The sequence below is a fragment of the Cryptomeria japonica genome, chromosome 8 (genome assembly GCF_030272615.1).
Source record: "Cryptomeria japonica chromosome 8, Sugi_1.0, whole genome shotgun sequence".
Lineage (NCBI taxonomy): Eukaryota > Viridiplantae > Streptophyta > Pinopsida > Cupressales > Cupressaceae > Cryptomeria > Cryptomeria japonica.
The window spans coordinates 449,015,586-449,036,371 of NC_081412.1; the positions used below are offsets into that span (position 1 = coordinate 449,015,586).

Below are 20,786 nucleotides of genomic sequence, written 5' to 3' on the forward strand. Positions count from 1 at the left end.
CAAAATTGCCACAGTAAATATGTCCTTAAAAAAAGAAGAAACAAACTCAGGCTTGTCCTCAAAAATAATTATGAAGCGAAAGTGTTCAGTCTCCTGCAGATAGCTTTTATCTAAGATAAGATTTGAAGAATTAATTTTATTTCTTCAAAAGTGCTTAGAGCATGGAATCACAATGAATTGATATCTTCTGAGTGTGTATATGGGCTAGATTGGGGGTTCAAACATGTGGGATGTTTCTTTTCTTATTTAATAAATACTAAATCAAGTCAGAATTGGTTATAGTCAGCTACCCTTGGACAAGATTAGGAATAACGTTTTCTCTCATAGTTTGTTGATCAGCTGTTCAAGCTTTGATTAAACCTATTTATGCTGAGTTAGAATCTTGATTGTTTTATGCCTAGACAAGGCTGAAATGTCAACTGCATCTTGGAAACTCACAGAACAAGATTTATGTTCGGAAATCAAAAAAGCTCATATTTGAATAAAACGAACTGCTAAAAATTCTCCTAAAGAACACCACCAGCAAAACTCTAAACCCAGCCACAAAAAATTTATTGTTCTAAAATATGTAACTCGAGCTCATCAAATATTGGTGGTTGATTAACTACATTTTGAAGTAAAATGCACCAAAAATGCTTGTGAAATTTGGAGGAAGGAACTTGATGAAACTTCTAACATATCTGAAAACTAATCTCTTACAACAAAATTTGTAGATGGTGGATCTAACATCCAATAAAATTCTGAATTTGTATGATATCAGAATACAGCTTAAGGCAATCAATAAAGGTGTTTGAAGTTTGCACAAGGACATGCTCACAAAGATTTGAAAAAGTTTACCCAAGTCATTCAGAATTTTTTGAGAGGTTGTATGATATCAGAATACAGCTTAAGGCAATTAATAAAGGTGTTTGAAGTTTGCACAAGGACATGCTCACAAAGATTTGAAAAAGTTTACCCAAGTCATTCAGAATTTTTTGAGAGGCTGATTATACACACTGAATCTGTAACTCTAACCTCTAATCAGTATTTGAAAGAACAAGCAATCCTAATAAAGTTAAAAAAAAAATCTACAGCATCAATCATGTGGTCATGTTGAGTACTAGTTATAGCACCTTTAGGTGCTCCTAAAAGGCCAATAGGCACCAATATTTAAAGTCCATTCTATAGTGTCTATAATGACAGACTCAGATCCATGGGTGACGTTGCCTCTAGTCATGATTGATATCCGTATCTGGCCCTTTGCTCTCTAAGAGGATTGCCTCACAAGATCCAATTGGCACCAGCATTGTTGGTACTCCAAGGCTCACTCCTTTAGAGTTGGCATCTCTATTGACAAACTACCTCCTTTCATGTATTCCTTGGATGCTCCTCATCGGCTCATTCTTTTAAAGGAGACCATCACTAGAGTTGCTAGAAGGAACATTTACAAGCAATACGTCTAGGTCATTTTAACCTCCCATCTTGTGCTCCTTAACCCAAAGCATGCTTTTTATGCTGGGCATTTCCTACAGGTCAAAGATGATATACTTTGCTGCCATCACCATCACCAACATCATTGATCTCATTGTTTAAAGTTTCACTTTGGCCAAATGAGATGTTTTCCCATCAACTATGGGTTGAGACAAACTACCATATTCCTCACCTTCTTTTTTTTTTTGATGACCATAGAGGTACCCCCGTGACTTTTCCCAGCAATTCCCACCAGACCTTACCTTGGGCTTACTTATTTTTGCCAAGTTAGGGTGCCAATGGGGTGAGAAGAGGCAAGACTAATCCCCTAGAGATGTGCATTGTTGCCCACAAACCACACGCATCGATTTAATCTAGCCAACGAGAATCGACCTCGAGACTTATATGGAAAGAACCCAAAGCCCTTAGCCAACTACGCTACCCATGCGAGCTACCATATTCCTCACCTTGATTGAATCTATCATCTTTGCTCCCTACAAGATGTTGAGATAGAAGAACATTATCTTCATATGCTCAATTTATTATGAGATTTGAAAGAGGTATTAATGCCTCTATCGGGACTCGAGCAACAATCTCTCTACTTTCTTTAAATATTTTAGACTAAGTGTTTGGCTGTATATCTTTGGGGATTCTAGAGCCTCTAGGTTGATCACCTCCTCCTTTCAACATATCCAAGAAATAGGTAACCCTAAACAGCCTTTGGATACTACTACTTTTCAAATACATGCAAATAGACCTGTCTGACCACATCTCTCACTATTTCTACCTCAACATGTTCCCCCTCAGCATCATGCTCCTATTTCTTCCCAACAATGAGGGCCAACTTCCTCTTGTCAACATAGATTCACTCCTCCCCAGCCACTCGCATAGTCACGAGGATAGATGCATATTACAAGCTTTTTCACTACTATATGGATTACCTCAGCCTTGGATGTGAGGTTTGATCCTAGTGGGAATACCTCTCCTGCCCCTTGGTACTCCTCAATGAGCATTATCAAATCTTATATCAGTCCCCTCACAATGATTGATGACAGCACTAGCTCTTCACCATCTCTAGTCCAAGTAGTGATACTTGATGTTCTTCAGATTTCCTTTGTGGCTGCTCTTTGCTCTTCAGGGTAATTGTTCCCCTTTCTTGGCTATTTGTACTTATATCTCGACCACTTGTCTTGGTGGTCCCCAATTGTTTTGTATCTTTTATCTTTGTTCTTCCACTTAAAAAGGACTTTCCACCATTCTAGGTTTCTCTTCCTAGAACCCTCTATTGTATACTGCTGTTCTCTTGAGTCCCACAAACTTACTTTTGGTCATTCATGGAAACATTAATATACTTTCTTTCTTTCTTTCTTTCTTTCTTTCTTTCTTTCTAATCCCACATTAGGAACAACATATATTTTACTGTTTTGCATGATTGGCGCCCTTTGCCATCCAGTTACTAGTGTTAAAAACATTTTCAAATTTCTGTTGATTTATGAAAAGTTATAAAAAATAGTTAACAAATATGTAAAACCACCTTTCACCAGCTATGCCTACAACCTCTAGAGTTTTTCTTCTTTTTTTATTTTTGTGGCAATTCAATGCTTACAAAATTAAATAAAACACAAGGTAAAAAGAAAAAGTAAACCTCTGAAGCTAACTTGGGCTCAATTCAGTATTTTTTTGTCTCTAATTATCATTATCCTATAATTCTTCAAATTTATTGGCTTTCAAAATCGTCATCATATTGTTGTGAATAAATATTTCCAATGGAAACAACACATAGCTCTACTTCCATATATGCGATTAAAGAATTTTCAACATAAATACTCTTTCCTTAACCTTTAACCCAAGAAGAAATTATTCTCGACTCCATAACAATTAATTTGCCCTAGTTTTCATTATAAGTCTTGCTAGCCTCATTTCATTGTTTTACTGTATCAAAAACATCAAATGCCAAAAACTATAGAAGCAGAAATGTATCTCAGGAATAAATCAGGAAACCAAATCATAAATGATCTTTTTCAAAACTTGCACCTTAGAAGGGAAAAAATAAGGTTACGATTAAGGTTTTTGAAAAGACAAAAAATATGATCAGGGTAAGGTAAGGGTTAAGGTTTTTGAAATACAAAATTATGAAACAACATAAAATCAAAAAAAAAACATCAAGATTTGCCAAAAAAATGCAATCGAAGCTCAAAAGACCAGAAAGTATAAGCATAAGTGAAGAAAATTGTTTATGTGCAAGAGTTTACTTAGCATTGACACATTATATTTTGTTTGAGCCAGCAAAAGTTCTTTACTCAAGGAATAGAAAGGATGATGCTATGATAAAAGAAGAAAATGTGTTATACCGGTGAAGAAGTCAATTAGGAAAAATACAAGTACTCACTGCAAAGGTTAATTCCAGCACCAATGAATTGTGGGTCGATTCACTGCAAAGATAAAATTTAAGAATTTGTTTCAAATGCAAAAACAAACATGAAGAGAAATAAAATTGTGCAACTTGTTTAGCCAGAAAACAAAACAAAGGGATTTACAACAGCAATCCCTCAGTAGGCACATTCTGATATATGGGAGCTACTGATGACTCCCTCGGCAATGCTCAGAATTTACAATTTGTGGATGGTTCCCCAAGAAATATGTGGGTTTATTTTTATAGACGAAGTCAGAACTATTAAGTTCTTTTAAGATTATTAAAAAGGGTAGTAGAAATTACTCAGGAAAAAGCAATAAGGTTCTCAAGACAAATAATGGAGGAGAGTACACTTCCACATAGCTATCTCAAGCATAGAAACGAGATTAGCACAAACTCACCCTAACTCGGCAATTCACAAGTCAAATCAAGCTTGGCGAGTCCTAGGGGCCCAGACTCAACCTCGACCAAGTCTGGAACAAACTTGCTGAGTCTAACAGACTTGTCAAGTCTGGGCGAGTCCTAGGGGCCCAGACTCAACCTCGACCAAGTCTGGAACAAACTTGCTGAGTCTAACAGACTTGTCAAGTCTGGGCGAGTCCCGTCACATGGACTCAGCAAGACTCAAAACAAAAAAAAAATTGTCTTAAAATTTCAATGTATTTTTGGTTTCTGACATGCCCCCAGAATATACATGAAATATAACATTTAACTCCCCGTCTTTGTGTTCAAGTTAGTCTCATTCTCTTCATCAGAATATATACATGAAATATAACTTTCAGTATAAGTCAATTATATTTCATGTATATATTGGGAGGATGTTTGAGAGTGGTTTCAAATCTTTAGGAGTTACTGCAAATTCTAGGTTTTACATCTTTTAAATTTTCAGACTTAAGAGTCAAATTTTAGTAATCAACAGGCTCCTATCAGCATTCTCTCACTCTCTCTATCTCACTCACTTTATCCCCGACTTAGTCAAATTTTAGTAATTAGCATGCTCTCACTCTCTCTATCTCACTCACTTTATCTGCCCAGAACTCTAGTCCTATCTCTCTCCCTATCACTCTTCCTCTATCCTTTCTCTCTACCTCTCTCTATCTCTCTCTCTCCTCTCTCCCTCAAGATCTAGACCTATCTCTCTACCTCTCTCTCACCCTCAAACCCCCGTGAGGGAATCATGATCATAAAAATCTACATAATACATATCCCTTGTTGCAAATCTCTGCATATTCATAGTTAAAAAAATATTATGGCTGCTACATCATAGGAAGGATGCAGGTTCCTCTAAGCCATAAACTTCTAGTTACTGATTTGATATCTGTTTGGATCTTTTGATGCCATGGATTTCATATTCCATGAGTTTTGTATACATTTGACAATATTTATATATCTAAGTGTGCTATTTCCTTCAGCTACAATTTGCATTTATACTTATGTGATCGATGTATACTTGTGTATGTGACCGAATTAGCTTCTATTTGATGATGTTATTGTGTCTTTAAGTTTTATTTAATAAAGGTAAGGTTTATTTAATAAAGGGTGCATGCAAAAACATTTAAATCCTTAAAAATCACTAGATTTCTTGGGTTTTTCACTTTGCCGAGTCTTTGCCGAGATTTTCCCCCAAGTCATGAATCCGAGTCATGCTTGTCGAGTCCAAGTCTCGTAACTATAATCTCAAGTATTGCAGGGAAGAAGGGATTTAGTAGAAAACACCAGCGTCATGCACAAGTCAACAGAACGGAATGGTACAAGGAGAAACGGAGTGGTATTTCAAACAGCTACTTAACAGTCACAATAGAAATCTTCAAATCTCTTTAAAATTAATACTGGATAGAGGCTACTGATACAACTGTTTACTTGCAAAACAGGAACCCCATACAGCTATGCAAGACATATCAACAGAAGAAGCTTGGAAATGACAAAAACACAATGTAAGGCACTTCCAAAAAAATTAATTGAGCACGTATATCATGATGAAAGAGATAAAATTCAGATTAAGTATGGAAACCTTTGTCATTGGAAAAACTAATTGAGCAAAGGATTACAAACTGCTTAACCTTGCTAGTAATCATTTGACATTTGTAGAGAAGATGACATGGACAAAAATGCAATGCTCATTTCAGTGATTAGGATTCAAATCATAATTGCAGGAGCTCAAAAAAATTGGCATAGTGCCAGGTTCAGAATATAAGCTAACTTAGAATCAGATATCAAGAGTTGACTTGCTAGAGGCTCTACAAATTGATAGCAGAACAAATGCATCAGAAGAAGCAAGTACCGTAAGGTTTACAAACAAGAAATAAATGACCCTTTTTACACCATATTAGAGGGAGAGAAACAAACCAGTGGTATGCCAGAGAGGCAAGTCAGGTAAAATGTTAACTATGTTTTCACGTTTGATGTTATAAATTCTTTTGAGCCACAAATTTTCAAACAGGATAAGGAAAAGAATTAGAAGGGTTAGAAAAAAGAAAGAAAGGCAGATAGTTAAGCTTGAGAGGGAACACAAAGCGATTTCAACAAGGTTAGAACCTGAGAAGTCACTGATTGGCTCTAAACAGGTGTATAAATGACTACTTGATATATATAAATCATATATCTGGGTCAATTGCTAAGGGATTCGCAAATGGGGAAGAGAATAACATGAGGACGCTTCCTCCTGCAGTTATGGTAGCCAACAGAATAGTTGTGGCCATACCTGCACACTTCAAGTGATCTAGCAGATGGAAGTAAAGACCACTTTTTCTAACTAGCAATTGAAACACAAAGCTTTTACATCATAATTATAAGGGTTTCAAGTGAAAGGTAAAGAGAAAGTCGTCTGTGGGTTCATAAAGGATCTATATTGGTTTAAAATGGGTCCCAAATACCCTTAGTCTATCAAAATTGACAACCATCTCACAATCACTAGATTCAAGAGGGGTCTTTTGTGAAGAGTTTTGGCAATAATAGTATTACCCTCAAGACGTACATGAGTTATCATCACCTGTAATGAGGATGATGCATTTCAAAAGGCAACATTGCGTTTGTCTATTACCTTTGGCGTGAAAGACTTAGGCCTCTTGTGTTACTTCCCAGCTAAGTTACCGATTTTGGTAATGGTTCAGGTTTAGGTTTCAGTTCAGATTCAGGCTCAGGTTCATGGATTTGGTTCAGAGATTTGGTCCAAAGAAATTTAGGGTTTGGGTTTGTCCAGTATTTATTTATTAATAAACTTTTTCATTAATAAATAATATAGTATTCATTTATAAATATAATTTTTTTATAAGTTTATTAATTTACACATATTATAAGTTAAAAAGCCTAATACTGGTTCAGGTTCGGGTTCGTGGTTCAGTTCATGGATTTGACCAAAACAAATTGGGGTTTGGATTTGTTTTGGGTTCGTCCATACAAAAATATATAAAAATTATAAATGTATACATATTTATAGCCTAAAATCAAGAACATAAGGCATAATATACAAATTATTAATGTATAGTAATATTTATAAGCCTCATATATTATTAATAAAGTTAATATATAATATTACACTAATGATAAAATTATAAAAAAATTAATATTAATATATATTATTAAATTTTGCCAATATTGGGTTGGGGGCCTAGCTCGATTGGCAAGAGCTTCTTGTGGTGAAGCAGGAGGTCTAGTCTCCCCCCAGCCCACATGGTACCGGAGGATGTGTCGCGCCAGCGTCACCAATTACGTTAAAAAGTTTACCCAGCGCACTGCAGTTTATAGTGGGTGCTATACCCAATTCCTGCAATCTAAAAAAGAAAAATTGCCAATATTGGCATAGTGTGATGGTTTAAATGTGCTGTTGTTGTTCTTGCCACCAAGGTTCAAACCTCGTTGGGGTGCCATTGTTGAGTGTTTAGGTTGGAGATGAGGTCCCCCATTGTGACCTCACCAGTTTATAGCTATAGGTATATAAACTTATTTATTTACATAAATTTTTATTATCAATGAATATTATTTACCCTTTTCAACATATGCACAAGCTGCAATACAAAGATGCGAACCAAAAAATTTACTATACTTCAAAAATATAGCAGTCAATGGTGGGTAAGTCATCTAGATTGGAAAACCAAACCAAATGTGCAATCTTAGATAGTATTATCCTTTGCGTCTATAAACGATATGAGCAAGCTGAAATGGTGTTATGACCTAGAACATCGCCCCACAATTTCAAGGCTTATTTTTGCTCGTGCTACCTCATGAAACATAAAAAAGACAAGATTTCAAATAATTTGAAGGCAAAAAGAAAAAGATGGGTTCATCACGGCAATAAAGAAAAAATAGTAAATACAGAAATTTGTCACAAATTCACCCAGATTCATCTTGGACAAACCCACAAGGAACTTGCAGAGCCCTACTTGCATTGCCCATTGAACTAATTCTCAATCTAGATCCAGGCCAGATTGAACCTGAACCAAAAGGTCCAAGGGGGTGAACCAATAACTAGCATATACCAATAAAAAAAAACTATATCTTATATTCATTCATATAAATATAAATAAGACAAATAAATAATAATTTAGCATTAAAATAACAAAATCAGGTAGGTCTTCATAAATTTAAAGTTTGAAGATCATCATAAAAAAATATAAAAAGAAATCTTCATGTTGTGATTACCCAACATGACCACTGAGGAAGGTACCAGAGGCAAGTGGTTGGCAAAGCTATTTGGTTTCACATTCCTAAGTATAGAAGTTCCCAATAGAGCTCTGTTTTCAAATTGACTTCACCCCTTTGTTTGTTCACATGTTATGAGTGAAATCCATTGATCCGCTCAAGAACAAGTGAGTAAAATTCATAACTTAACTTGGAAGCCATTCTAAATATCTATTGACCAATCCTCTATTAGAAGTAGAGGAAGCAGATTCAACAAGTTTTTTTTATAGTAGTGAGGGGCAGTTTTTTTAAATAATAAAAATCCCACACATTCATTCTTACTGCCACCAAATTCTGTTAGATTCAGTCTGGATTTGGTCAGATTCACCTGGGATGAACCCACGAACCTAAAAGAGAACCCTAGCCAACTCCCCTGCCAGACCAACCCAAAATCCGAACCAGTTCTGAACTGGATCCGGGGGTTTACAGGGAGCCAACCAGTAACATAGCTTCCCAGCTGTAGAATTGTGGCACACAAACAAGTGCACTTTATCTGACAAAGAAAGTAAACCAAAAGCTTACTAGAAAATATTGTATGAATGACTGCAAATAAGATTTTATGATAATGAAAGCTGGCTGTTAATTTAATGTCTAGGCAGTCAGTCAGTAGCTTGGTTGAATCAAAACTGCCACCGGATATTTGTTTTGCAATCATTTTGTATCTAGATTTAAGATTTATAATAGCGAGGAAGACTGAGCATTAGCCTACAGTCAAAAGGCCCCTTAGATACTTACAGAGAGAGAACAGCAGATCTTGGGATTTCTTACAGTAAATGTAAGATATTCAATTTGACAGGTTACCCAGATTCCAACTTGGGGGCTTGTATAATTACATGCTATCTCATGGCTTATCAAGAAACTACTGTTGTTATTATCTCCACTTAAGTGAAACATAAAGCAGCAGTAGATACATCCCAATAAGCAGTTTAAATTTGACAAATACCGGATAGTTTACGTTTGAAACATTATTGTAGGTAAAAGTACTCATTTATGAAAATCAAATAGCACTGAAGCTCATCAAGAATCAAGTATATCATACTTGCACAAAAGATGTTGAAGTTTATCACCACTATATCAAACAACTTGATGAATAAAAATGAAGTTAACTGTAACTTTGTGCTGTAAGGGAGTATATTACAAACATAGTCACCAGACCTCTTAAGACCAGACAAATTTATCATGATGCAAGATGAGCTTTTTGTCATTTCAAAAATGACCAAGAAGAGAGGGTATTAGATTGAAAATTATAATGCAAGAGCAAAATAATAAGTGATATTCTCTCTCTATAAAGTGTCATGGCCACATTTTTGTGGCCCTCACAAATTATGTTCTCCACATGAACTGTTAGTTCCTGAATTGCACTCAAGCTTGCAGGTTTCAGAAGCCTTGTTAAACTTCAATCATGGAAGGAGAAAGCATCAGTTGTCAGATGAAGGTTTTCATTAAAAAGGCAAAGGAAAGGGCTTAAGACATAGAAAATGAATAGAGCTGAGTGAATTCTAAATAAAAATTTGACTAAAAAATATAGGGTTAATCTCTGATCAATCTTACAGAATAGATGATTATATTCAGCGAGAGTCCTCTAGAGAAACAAAACTGTGTGAAGATCAGTATAAGATTATGTCATGGGCTCTGCTAATGATTCAATTTCTGTTTGATTCTCGCATCTCTCAAACTGCTTGATCATTCATATTCAAAAGCATTTTAAATTCCCTAAGTAGCAGTGCTAGAATTTAAGGATTTTCTGATGACACACCTAACATATGTAACCCTACATCTGACTTTTTCAAGAAGAATATGTCGGCTTACATCATATCACCATGTAGAGCATGTATTTGTTGGGGTAAACATCTGGGCCTTATGCTAGGTTGTGTGGACTTGTTGCCCACACTTCTGGCACTGGCACTGACACCAGCAGAGAACATGCAAACAACCCCCAAGACCATTCTCAGGATCCTGGTTCAAGAAATATGGCAATGTGAGCTCCCATGACACTCTGACTATGGTATTTTCTTCCTGATGCATCATCAGCATTCTATCATGGCATGGAAATCTTTGTGGATACAACAGACTGCTTTCATTTTGCAGTCTATACAGCATCCTGGCAACAGGTAAACAGATTATATGATAATTTTTAATTGGTTGCATTGTAGTTGGCTCCTGCAGATACAAACTTTGTTTTCAGGCAGGGCTTTTGCTGGTAATAGAATTTAATATAGCTTATTGGACAGTCTCTGGCCATCAAGTAAGCTTTTTTTTTATTAAGACAAATTTTAGAACTGCTAAGCAATTTTCCAAATGGCCTTTATGGTGTCTAGTTTACGTTAGCAAGTCTGGTCATCTGGCTTTTAAAGACCAAGATACTCTATTTTGACCAATGGCTTGAAGAGATTTGCAAAGAATATGAACTTTTTTCTAGCCCAACAAAAAAAAAATTATTTGTCCAGTGTCCTAAAATCAATTTGTATGGAACAAACGAAAGATTTAACTGCAGAAAATTCATCAATATAGCTTGTTTCTACATGAAAGTATATCATTGTATCACAAACCCGAATACAATCTTTTTCATTTCAGTATTTTTAGAGGTCAAAGCTCTAAATGTAGAAAAACAAAAAGAGAAAAATAATCAGCTTTTCAGAATTAGAAAAAGTAAAACCAACTTCAAAATATATTGTAAAAATACTTACTCTGGAAGGCTTCAAAGCAGGTAGTGCACGGACTGTTGAAGTTCCTCGTGGACCAGTGACTAAGGCTGGCATCTCTTTTTCCAATGAGGGAAACACAGGGGTTCCAGGCGGTGTGAGAAGCCTGTCAAAAAGTATTTTAATAAAGTTGAAAACAAATACTATTATCAAAGTGCATAAATGCACACAATAATTATGCCATACTTTCCATTGTGCACAAAGAAATTGAAGATACAGAATATGATTAAAAGACATTTATTTTCTTTCATATGGAAAAGCATCATCCAGTGAACTATGCATTTGTAAAACAGTAAACAAAAAAAGAGCAGTTTCAAACTGAGAAAGTGGTTTCCAAGTTTCAGACAGAAAAAAATTTGATGTAGGATTTTCTGGAAATAAGCAAGAATCTTTAAGTTCTAATTATTAACATATAAAACAAGTCAACTGCAAGTATAATGGTATCAGTATAGGCCAATAAACAACAAAAAGGCTCATATAGGCTAACAACTTTGTCATTTAGTTGGCACCAACCTTCATTATTGGTAGTAATCAACAATCAGTGGAAATTTAAAACGAAAAATATACATCTGGAAGTTAGTGAACCTTGAAAAACCTCAGCAGGAGCATGATGGAAAAGAAGTCCATCTGAATGGAAAACCTGGGTTGACAGGTCCTAAGTGACTAATGATGGACAAAAATTGAAAGAGTCACTAGACAAGGAACTTACAAGTTGGTAATATGAACTTACTAAGCCATTGAATAATCAAATTAATAAGCATGTCTCTTGAAAACATTCCCATTACAATGAATTTCAATCAAAAACGAATTATAAAGGCTGTGCAGCAATCTAGAGTGGGAGTTAATTCTACAAATTGAGGTCAAAGAAAACTAAGCCAGTTTGTGAACCTCAGAGAAAAACATAGTTCAATTCTGCCAGTAACAAAACACTCAAGAAGAATAATAGTATAAAAAGGTGTCTCTTCAATTCCTTGTCAATTGGGGTATTCCTATTCGACTTTATTCCTTGTTCCTTAGCATAAAATTAAAAAATATTCTGTGGGGTGCATAAGAAAGCGATGAATAGAATACAGGCTTGCCAAGAGCAATCAAAAAAAGTCTTAACTACACAGCTGAGTGGGCTGTGGATAGCAATCAAGGATTTTTGAAGAAACAGACCATCCACAGTATGTTGCACATCAATGGCAAGTGCTAGGATGCTGTTGACATTAATATCATGCTGGTGTGTCCTGGAAGGCCTCAAGGAAGCAGTAAGGTAGTAAATTTGCAATAAAGATAGTGGAGATGAAGTGGTACAGCTTTACTCTTTTGGAGTTATCCCGCATAATGTTTCTCATTTTCATGTGTGTTTCATTCTCCTATTTGCTTGCTTATATATTTATATTTCTTTCAATTACTCTGGTTTCTCAGGCACTCAAAAGGGCATAAGACAATATGTTCGGCTGGTTACAAGCATTGAATTTGTTCACAATAGCAAATAGGAATTGAATTCAATCTTAAATGAAGTTAAAAACAGCATACGCTTTGTATGCTACTATTCTTGTGAAGAAGTCTCACATATCGGCAGTAGAAATAGAAGGATTAAGAAAAGTGATGTGCAATGAATGTAGGGGTGAATGTGAGCATGTTAAGATTGCCTAACAAACGTATAATGTAAATGGCAGTCATAAATCTGTAGAAAGCATCAAAGGGGCATCGCATAGGAAAGAGAAAAATTTGTGGCAAATAATGCATTAGAAACATTAGGTCAATTGTAAATCATTAGCCCACACTTTGTTATAGGCAATAAAGTGCCTAAGAAATACTAGTTTCTTGATAAAAAGATGTCGGAGAATGACCAACCATGGCCAATATTTTGCCGCCAACATTGCTAATGACCACTTAGTATGACTTGTGACCAAACGTATAGCTTTATGGACCACTGTGCATGGGATATTGAACAACAGTCTTCATTCTGTTGTAACACATGTACAAGCCAGGATTCAAACCTGGACCCTCTCCTGCCCATGCAAAGATTCTGTTGTAAGACATGTACAAGCCAGGATTCAAACCTGGACCCTCCCCTGTCCATGCTGAGTGATCTGCCACTAAGCTACTGACCCTTCACATGTTTCTGCTATATACGACCATGGGTTGCACATTTAACAATTTCAGCTATATCATATACGTAATGGGTGGGAGCAATTTGTCAAATCGGGATAAGCTCACGTGGTAAGAATATGGAGCTTCCAAGGCAGAGCCCCAGGTTCACGTTCCTGTGAGACTTAATAACGTGTTAAAATTAGGTTATATACTGCATCCAATTCATTGGGTGTGACGTACCCCAATCTACAATGTAGAGTGCAACTCCCATGTAAATTTGACAGGAGATGTCAATTGGGTAAAACGCCACATCCAACTCACTGGGTGTGCTCTAGTGCAACGAGCGAAGCCAGGTGCAAGTCCCAGGTGAACCTGATAGAAGAGACACCCCTCCGTTCTGATGACTAATCTGAAGGTTGCCGCAGTTGGGATATTTAATAGATCAAGAACAAAAAAAGGGCAGGGTTTAAAATATAATAAAAGGCCAAGTCCTAACAAAGATATGGGCAAGAATCCACTCCCATCCGGCAAGAATTTCACTGTGATCTGAAAAATGCCAGACCAGTAAAGCCTAAGCATGAGCAACAATGTAGATTCATAATGTGATGGACTAAAAAAAAAAACTGCGCTACTTACCAGTCATAGTCATTTTTGCCTCCATCTGCATTTAGCAAGTCATCAGCCACTGTTTTCCTGACTGGTGATTCTGGCATTTTATAGACCGGCGAGCCGCCGGATTTGGTTGCAGCTGTGAGCATAACAAGAACAGCTTTATTTAACGCACTGAAGGGAGAAAATCAAATGCTTAGATTTCAAATGCAATGCAGTTGCGCAAACACTTCTAAAAACTCAGTCAAACATAGCAGACTGAGGGCGAGTTATAGTTGTCCCTAAAAGATTCAGTACTCAGTTTACGCAGAAAGGAAAAACTAGGTTGCTGTACTGGTGTGCATTATAAAAAGACTGTGACACAAAACCCACAAATGCCATTGATCTGCAAAAGCGATGTGAACAGATGGGTATGTGAATACACACCAATGGGGGATGATTCCAAGTCATCAGAGTGAGCAGTGAGGAAGAGTATATTATTGCGCTCCTTCTCACGCTTGCGCATCTCATGAAACAATGCCAGATCATCATCCCTCTCTTTCTCTCTGTCCCTTACTACACTTCCCAGACTACGCCCTCTCCTGTGCAGCAGCAAGTTGTTCTGCTGCATAAGGTAAGCAGAATCTCTGGAAGCCCTTTGATTGTTATTCATAGCTCCCTCATTCATTCCTGAGCTCTTGGCTTTTGCTAGCTCCCCATGAATGTACAAGCTAACTACAAACACCCAGTACAGAATGGATTGGAATTTTCAGGAAAACAAAAACTCTCTGCCACTACTATTTCTGGTGCTTCTGCAACTGACCGAGTCCCACGAAGACCCACAACAAGACACAAAACATGTATTATTTGTAATTGGGCTTTGCAAACAGTATTATAATACTGTGTAACAGGAAAGGCTGTGCTTGTACTTGGCATGCAGGTAACAAGGAAATGGAAATTATTTATGTAAGGTTGGAGGGAAGTCACATGGAGTGGGGCATGATTAAAGCCAAGTAGAGTTTACCTAACGTTACAACAAAGCTTTGGACTGACTAAAGTTTACGTAGTCAGAGGGTTTCACATGGGAAATGCAAAAGCAAAAGGAGTTGTGTCAATAAATATGGGTCCATCGAACACAAGATGAGGATAATGTCATCACAGAGTAACATTGTACATTTTTTTAAAGTTCTCACAGTAATTTTGGTTTTGGTGATACAACTCTTCATGAGGGCGGATAATATTCGCTCACCATCATAAATAGAGAGAAATTATGCACTAAAAGCTTTGGTGTGAAATGAAATGAAGTTGTAAGGACCTCTCAATCATAATATGTTACATAAATATTTTAAGATAAGTTAGTATGTGGAGGAATTTCATTATAGAGTGAGATTGTGTTACAAGAATTATTAAAGAAGGAATAAAATGTTTATGTATATGATTATTTTTGTTTATTATAATGAATAAGGGTTTGTTTTGGCTTCAAATTGGAGTCGCAAGTTGAGGATACCCTTAGATAAATAAATAAATTTAATGAAATAATTTTAATAAAAAAATAGTAAATAGCTATACATTTTAGCAAATAAAATGGTAATAAAATAATTTTAGTAAATAGCTATATAATAAGTGTCACCAAGGCTTGGAATGTAATGGCATAAGTGTGTTAAGAAAAATTATTGAAAAGTAATACATGATTGAATGTGTAAAAAATAACCTTAAATAAATTAATTAACTATAAAATAAAAGTAAACATTATTTTCTCAATACAAACATTCCATAAAATTAAATTAAATATAAATTTAAAAAATGTTTTTACTAATTTATTTATTATATTTGTATTTATTTAACTATAAAATTATTTACTATTTTATTTATCAATTACATAATAACTTCAAAATTGTACTTATTATTTTTATTGTAATAATAATAAAATAACAATATAGATAATTCTTAAAGTAAAAATAGCATATTTATCTTTAGAAAAATTTATCTAGAAGATGTTAGAGCGAGATCATTTTCGAAGTGTCTATTCAACTTTAATGAAGACCTATTGTGGAGAATGATATCTTATCTCATTGTATCTTTTACATGTCTAGTTCATTATTTTCATTTTATTTTTTCAAGGGGTAAGCTTTGACCTAGAGTTATGAGTCGGTGAGGTTGAGGTGTGCTAGTTCATTATAGTTATTTTATCTTTTTAAGAGGTAAACACTTTTGAATCAGAGCTATGAATTGATGAGGACACAAATGGGGGACCTTATCTCCACCCAATGGGGTTTGAACCTTGATGCAAGAACAACACCACATTTAAAATATTATGCTAAAATGCTAAGGATGAATGGTAATGAAGAGCAACAAATGAAGAGGGATTTATCTAAGTAATCAATTTTTAAAACATATCATCCTTTCATTTCCCATTCATATAATTACTATGTTAAAATCAATGACAGTCGCAAAGACACTAAGAGGGGGGGGTGAATCAGTGTCTAACTGGTTAACATAATATTTATACTTATTTAAAACTTTGCATCCCAAAATAGTGTACCGGTGAATAAGAATTAATGCAGCAAATAAGAATAACAGAGACAACTTAGGAATAACACCATAACACAAGATATTTAACGAGGAAACCTGGTGTGGGAAAAACCTCGGTGGGATTTGTGACCCACAATATTTACTCACTGGCCAATGAATAAATACTACTTACAATGAGGGGCCTGCACATGCATGAAGGCCAACTGCCTAGAGCACACTACTCAATAAAGAGTCACACTGACTACAAAATGGATTATCAAAATCCAATACAATGTATTCCTTCAAAATAGCATCTCTCATGCCAGGTTCGGTACCGGTTTAAGCTCAGTCAATAACCACAACCTTCGTTGTCAACTATATCACCTTATACAAAATTGCCTTATATTTCACATATGTCTTCCTTCTACCTCTATAAAAATGACCTATGAGATCCCATATATATATATATGAGTCTTTTACAATATACCATGTCGGCTTTTACAAAAGATAATTACAATTCAAAACAATAAATAAAATTTTATTCCATGTTGGCCTGAGTGTCGGTATGCATTATTGTTGATGTCGGTGAAGTGCCTGTTGGTGTATGTAGAAGTCTAATGCTGGTGTTGGTAACTTCTGGTTGGTTTCCAGATGATTGTCAGTTGGTTTCCATCAATGACAACATCAACTATTCTCATAAGAGTGTAGAATGCCAACAATCTCCCCCTTTGGCATTGATGGCAACACTCATGAGAAAAATCCAAAAACTGTTTCCAAAAACTGAAGTCCAAAAAGATGTGCTCCCCCTGAGCAAGTGATCTCCTCTGCATAAGCATTTTTTTCTCCACTACTCCCCCTTTGACATCAATGACAAAGTTTTGTCAAAAATAGTCAAACGAGTGTAAAAATTTCACCTCAAAGTTTGTAACCGGTTGGTTACAATCTGAAAGATATCTGCCAAAACTAAATTTAGACTCTGCATAAACCTTTTGCTATCATTCAAAGTTGCCTCAGTCTGTTGGATCGTGTCGGTGAGATAGTGCATGTGTTCTTCCGGTGATCGCTCTCCTTGAACTAATGCCTTAGAGATTTCAATTCTCTGAGAGATAAGATTGTCCAACTTAGGACCAAGTTTATTTTTAAGTTCCCAGGCATTTGACCTTATCCTTGCCTTCTCTTTCTCAAGTTTTTCTAACTTCTCCTCAAAAACTGTCATTTGCTGCTAAAAAACTGATATGTGTTCGGATGAACCAATTATATTATCAGCTATGTCATCAATTTCTTTCTATGATTTACTGATCTCCTTATTTATGTCCTCTATCAAAAGGTGAGGTTTGCATGTTTCCCTATATAGCTCCTTGTACTCCAAAATTGTAGAGTTAAGTACCAGTAATAATGTATTCAAGTGTCCTGTACACTTCTTTATAGTGTCTTCAAAGAATTTGTTTTTCTCTTTTTCAACTCTCTCCTTGATTGTGTCCTCATTCACCTTGTCAATAGTTATTACATTATCAGCAATAAATTTGGACAATGTGTCCAATTTACCTAAAGAATCCTTAATATGATCTATGTTACAATTTGGTGCAATCAACTTAAGAATAGGTAAAGTGTTGTCAATTGCCTTGTAGGTTAATGCATTGCAATCCGTTATCTTCTTGATTGAATCCAAAAGTACCTCTGTAACATTGGTAGGTCTTAATTCACTTGTAGATGTGTCGGATGTCTGACCAATTATCTTTATTACCTCTTTGCTTCCATCAGATGTATCCATTTTGCTTGCATTTTCCTTCGGTGGATCAGTCTGGGTTTGCATCTCAACTTGCAAAGGTTTCTCAGACTGTTTTAAGGTCTCTGTGATTGTCGGCTTCACTGTTTATGTGTGTACCTTTGCCTCGGTTTGTTTCTCTGAAAGTTCAACTATTGGTATCTCTGTCTTCAATGGTCCTATGCAAGTACCTTTATCTTCAGTAGGTTTTTTAGTCTCTAACGGTTGGTCTATTTGGGTTGGGATCTCAGCTTCCTGAGAGTCAACTATTTGTGTCGGTTCCTCTGAAATCTTAATCTTTGAATTATCTTTATCCACAACAATGTTTACCTCTTGAGTATCCACATTCATTGTAAAGAGTATCTTTGATTCGAGATTAGTATCATCACATATAATACTTTCAGTGTTAATAACCGGTGGATCTTCTAAGTGTACCAGTGCAGTATCCAAAGGTGGCGGTGGATGATTGTCAGTAATCTTGATGTTTGGAACTCCTCCAATTTTTCCTTTACCTTTGTCCTTGTCTTTCTGATACACTTTGAATGTCTTTTTAGGTGTGTTCATTTCCTCTTGTTTTTCTTTCTCCACAAAAAATATATCCCAATTATCTGCAGTCTCATCTGCAATTTCCTTCACTCTTCCAGCCATCAGGCTTACCTGTCAGTGTCCACTAGAAAATACTGATTGGTTAGCCTCATAAATAAGTTCGTCAATTTCTTCTTTGGAGTTAACTGGGTGAACAACCAAGAGTGCTTCAACCTTCAATTTCTTGTCTAATTCCATCACTGATATCCTTTTAGCTTCAAGTCTCATGTAGAGATCATTTGGTAGCTCCTTAACAACTTCAATCAAAACTTTCTTATAAATGTCTAAATGAAGAATAATGCTTTCTTCAATAGTGTTTCTGTCAATATCATTTGAAGAAGTATACCATTTGATTACATTAGACAAATTACCTTCCTCTATTATTTCATTCAGTGAGTCATTCAATGTGCGGTTTGTCAGTGTCTTTTTCTTCTTAGGTGTGAGTTTCTTCTTTGGTTCCCTAACCGCCTGTTGTTTCTTTCTCAAGGTCCTTGTTCTCTTAGGTGAAGGAGAGGGTACCGGTGAAGGTTTTCTCTTCCTCCTTTCAACTCTTTTAAATTCTGATGCCTTATCACTGTCAGTTCCAGAAGATGTGTCAACCGGTGAAATACGTGCCTCCGGTTGAAGTCCTTCAAGCTCACTAGCCGATATGCCACTGAGGTTCATGACATTCACTTTGATTTCCTTTACTTTATTGGATGCATCCCTAATGTATTTTTCTCTTCTCTTTCTTTTCTTCAATAGATTTACATCACTCTCAATGGTCTCATCACTACCAAAGAATTTTTCTGATGGTTCTCTCGGTGCATCTAGTAAAGCTTTAGCATATGTCTCCTGAATAGTAAGATCTACTTCATATCCCATCTCGGTGACCCAAATAGTCCTAGGGAGTACTTCCTCCATCCATGTCTCATCTCTTTCGATAACAAAACAATTCTCTTTGTCATATTTATCTACTATACTCTATGGTAACCTTTCTCTAGCTCTCATCTTAGCTTTGAAAGTCTTGAAATACTCTGAAATGTTATTCTCACAGTTTGATCCCATACCGGTGAAAGCTTCCAGAATTTGCTTACCTACCGAGATGTCATATGCAAAGTCTTTGTGACCAATACCGGGCATTTCCTTAATAAAGTACAACATCAAACATACCAACAGATTTCCAAAATGGAATGTGCCTTTCTTGTCTCCTTTAATCTTTTTCAAGTTATCAATAAGCTCATCTTTCAACCATTCACAAACATCAATCATTGCATTGTTGTTTACCATCTCATAAGCACTATGTATACAGAGACTAGAAACATAATTTAGCCTATTTGCATGAGTGTCCTTGTATCCTAGCACCATACTTACAAATCTCACATTTGCATCCTTAATATCATCTACTCTAAGTGATCTACTGTCAGATGTTGCTCCAATTAGGCTTGTCACCATTTTGTTGGGAATCTTCTTTGTCTTATCAGGTCTACTACCGGATGAGGGTAAACCTGTAACTTCCCTAATTGCTTCTTTGGTAATTTTTCAAATTGATTCCAGCCATATGAACTCTCCATGAACTCTACTTAACACAAGTCTGATGACCTCCTTAGGGAATATAGGGATGTTCAAAGTATCTATAAAACCTAAGGTTTCCACAATCTTGTGATCCGTTTTAATAACTCCTTGATCATCAGTTATTGTGTAGGAGAAAAAGTGACACTAAGCAAACACGCCCTAATCCCACTTTCAACCACACACTTGTGGAATACGAAAGAGCCTAGAGGTATCACACAATTGGCTACTTCTTTTTGTGGAAGAGAGAGCCACGGGATACCTATTAGGATTTCTATTCCCTTGTTGTAATTGAAAGATAAAATGATGCAAGTTCAATTCCTAACCCCAAAATGCAAGTATGAACTAATGACAAGATTGCAGAATTGAACTTAAATGATGGAAAGCTGTAAACACAAGGATAAGACAAGAATGAAAATGCGTACTCGGAGTTAAAATCTGACTGAAAATGTTCGGGATGGGG

General features: G+C 35.9%; 1 protein-coding gene across 1 annotated transcript in view; it reads right to left on the reverse strand.

Moving 5' to 3' along the window:
• The window catches only part of LOC131052616 (uncharacterized), a 48,268-nt gene extending 33,274 nt beyond the window's left edge, over window positions 1-14,994 (reverse strand). Inside the window, exons 1-3 of the mRNA XM_057987226.2 lie at window positions 14,359-14,994; window positions 13,960-14,071; window positions 11,227-11,347 (exon numbers count right to left, since the gene is read on the reverse strand). Coding sequence (XP_057843209.2) covers window positions 11,227-11,347; window positions 13,960-14,071; window positions 14,359-14,599 — 474 coding nt within the window. The 5' untranslated portion in view covers window positions 14,600-14,994. The remainder of the gene's footprint in view (window positions 1-11,226; window positions 11,348-13,959; window positions 14,072-14,358) is intronic.
• Window positions 14,995-20,786: the final 5,792 nt, after the last annotated feature.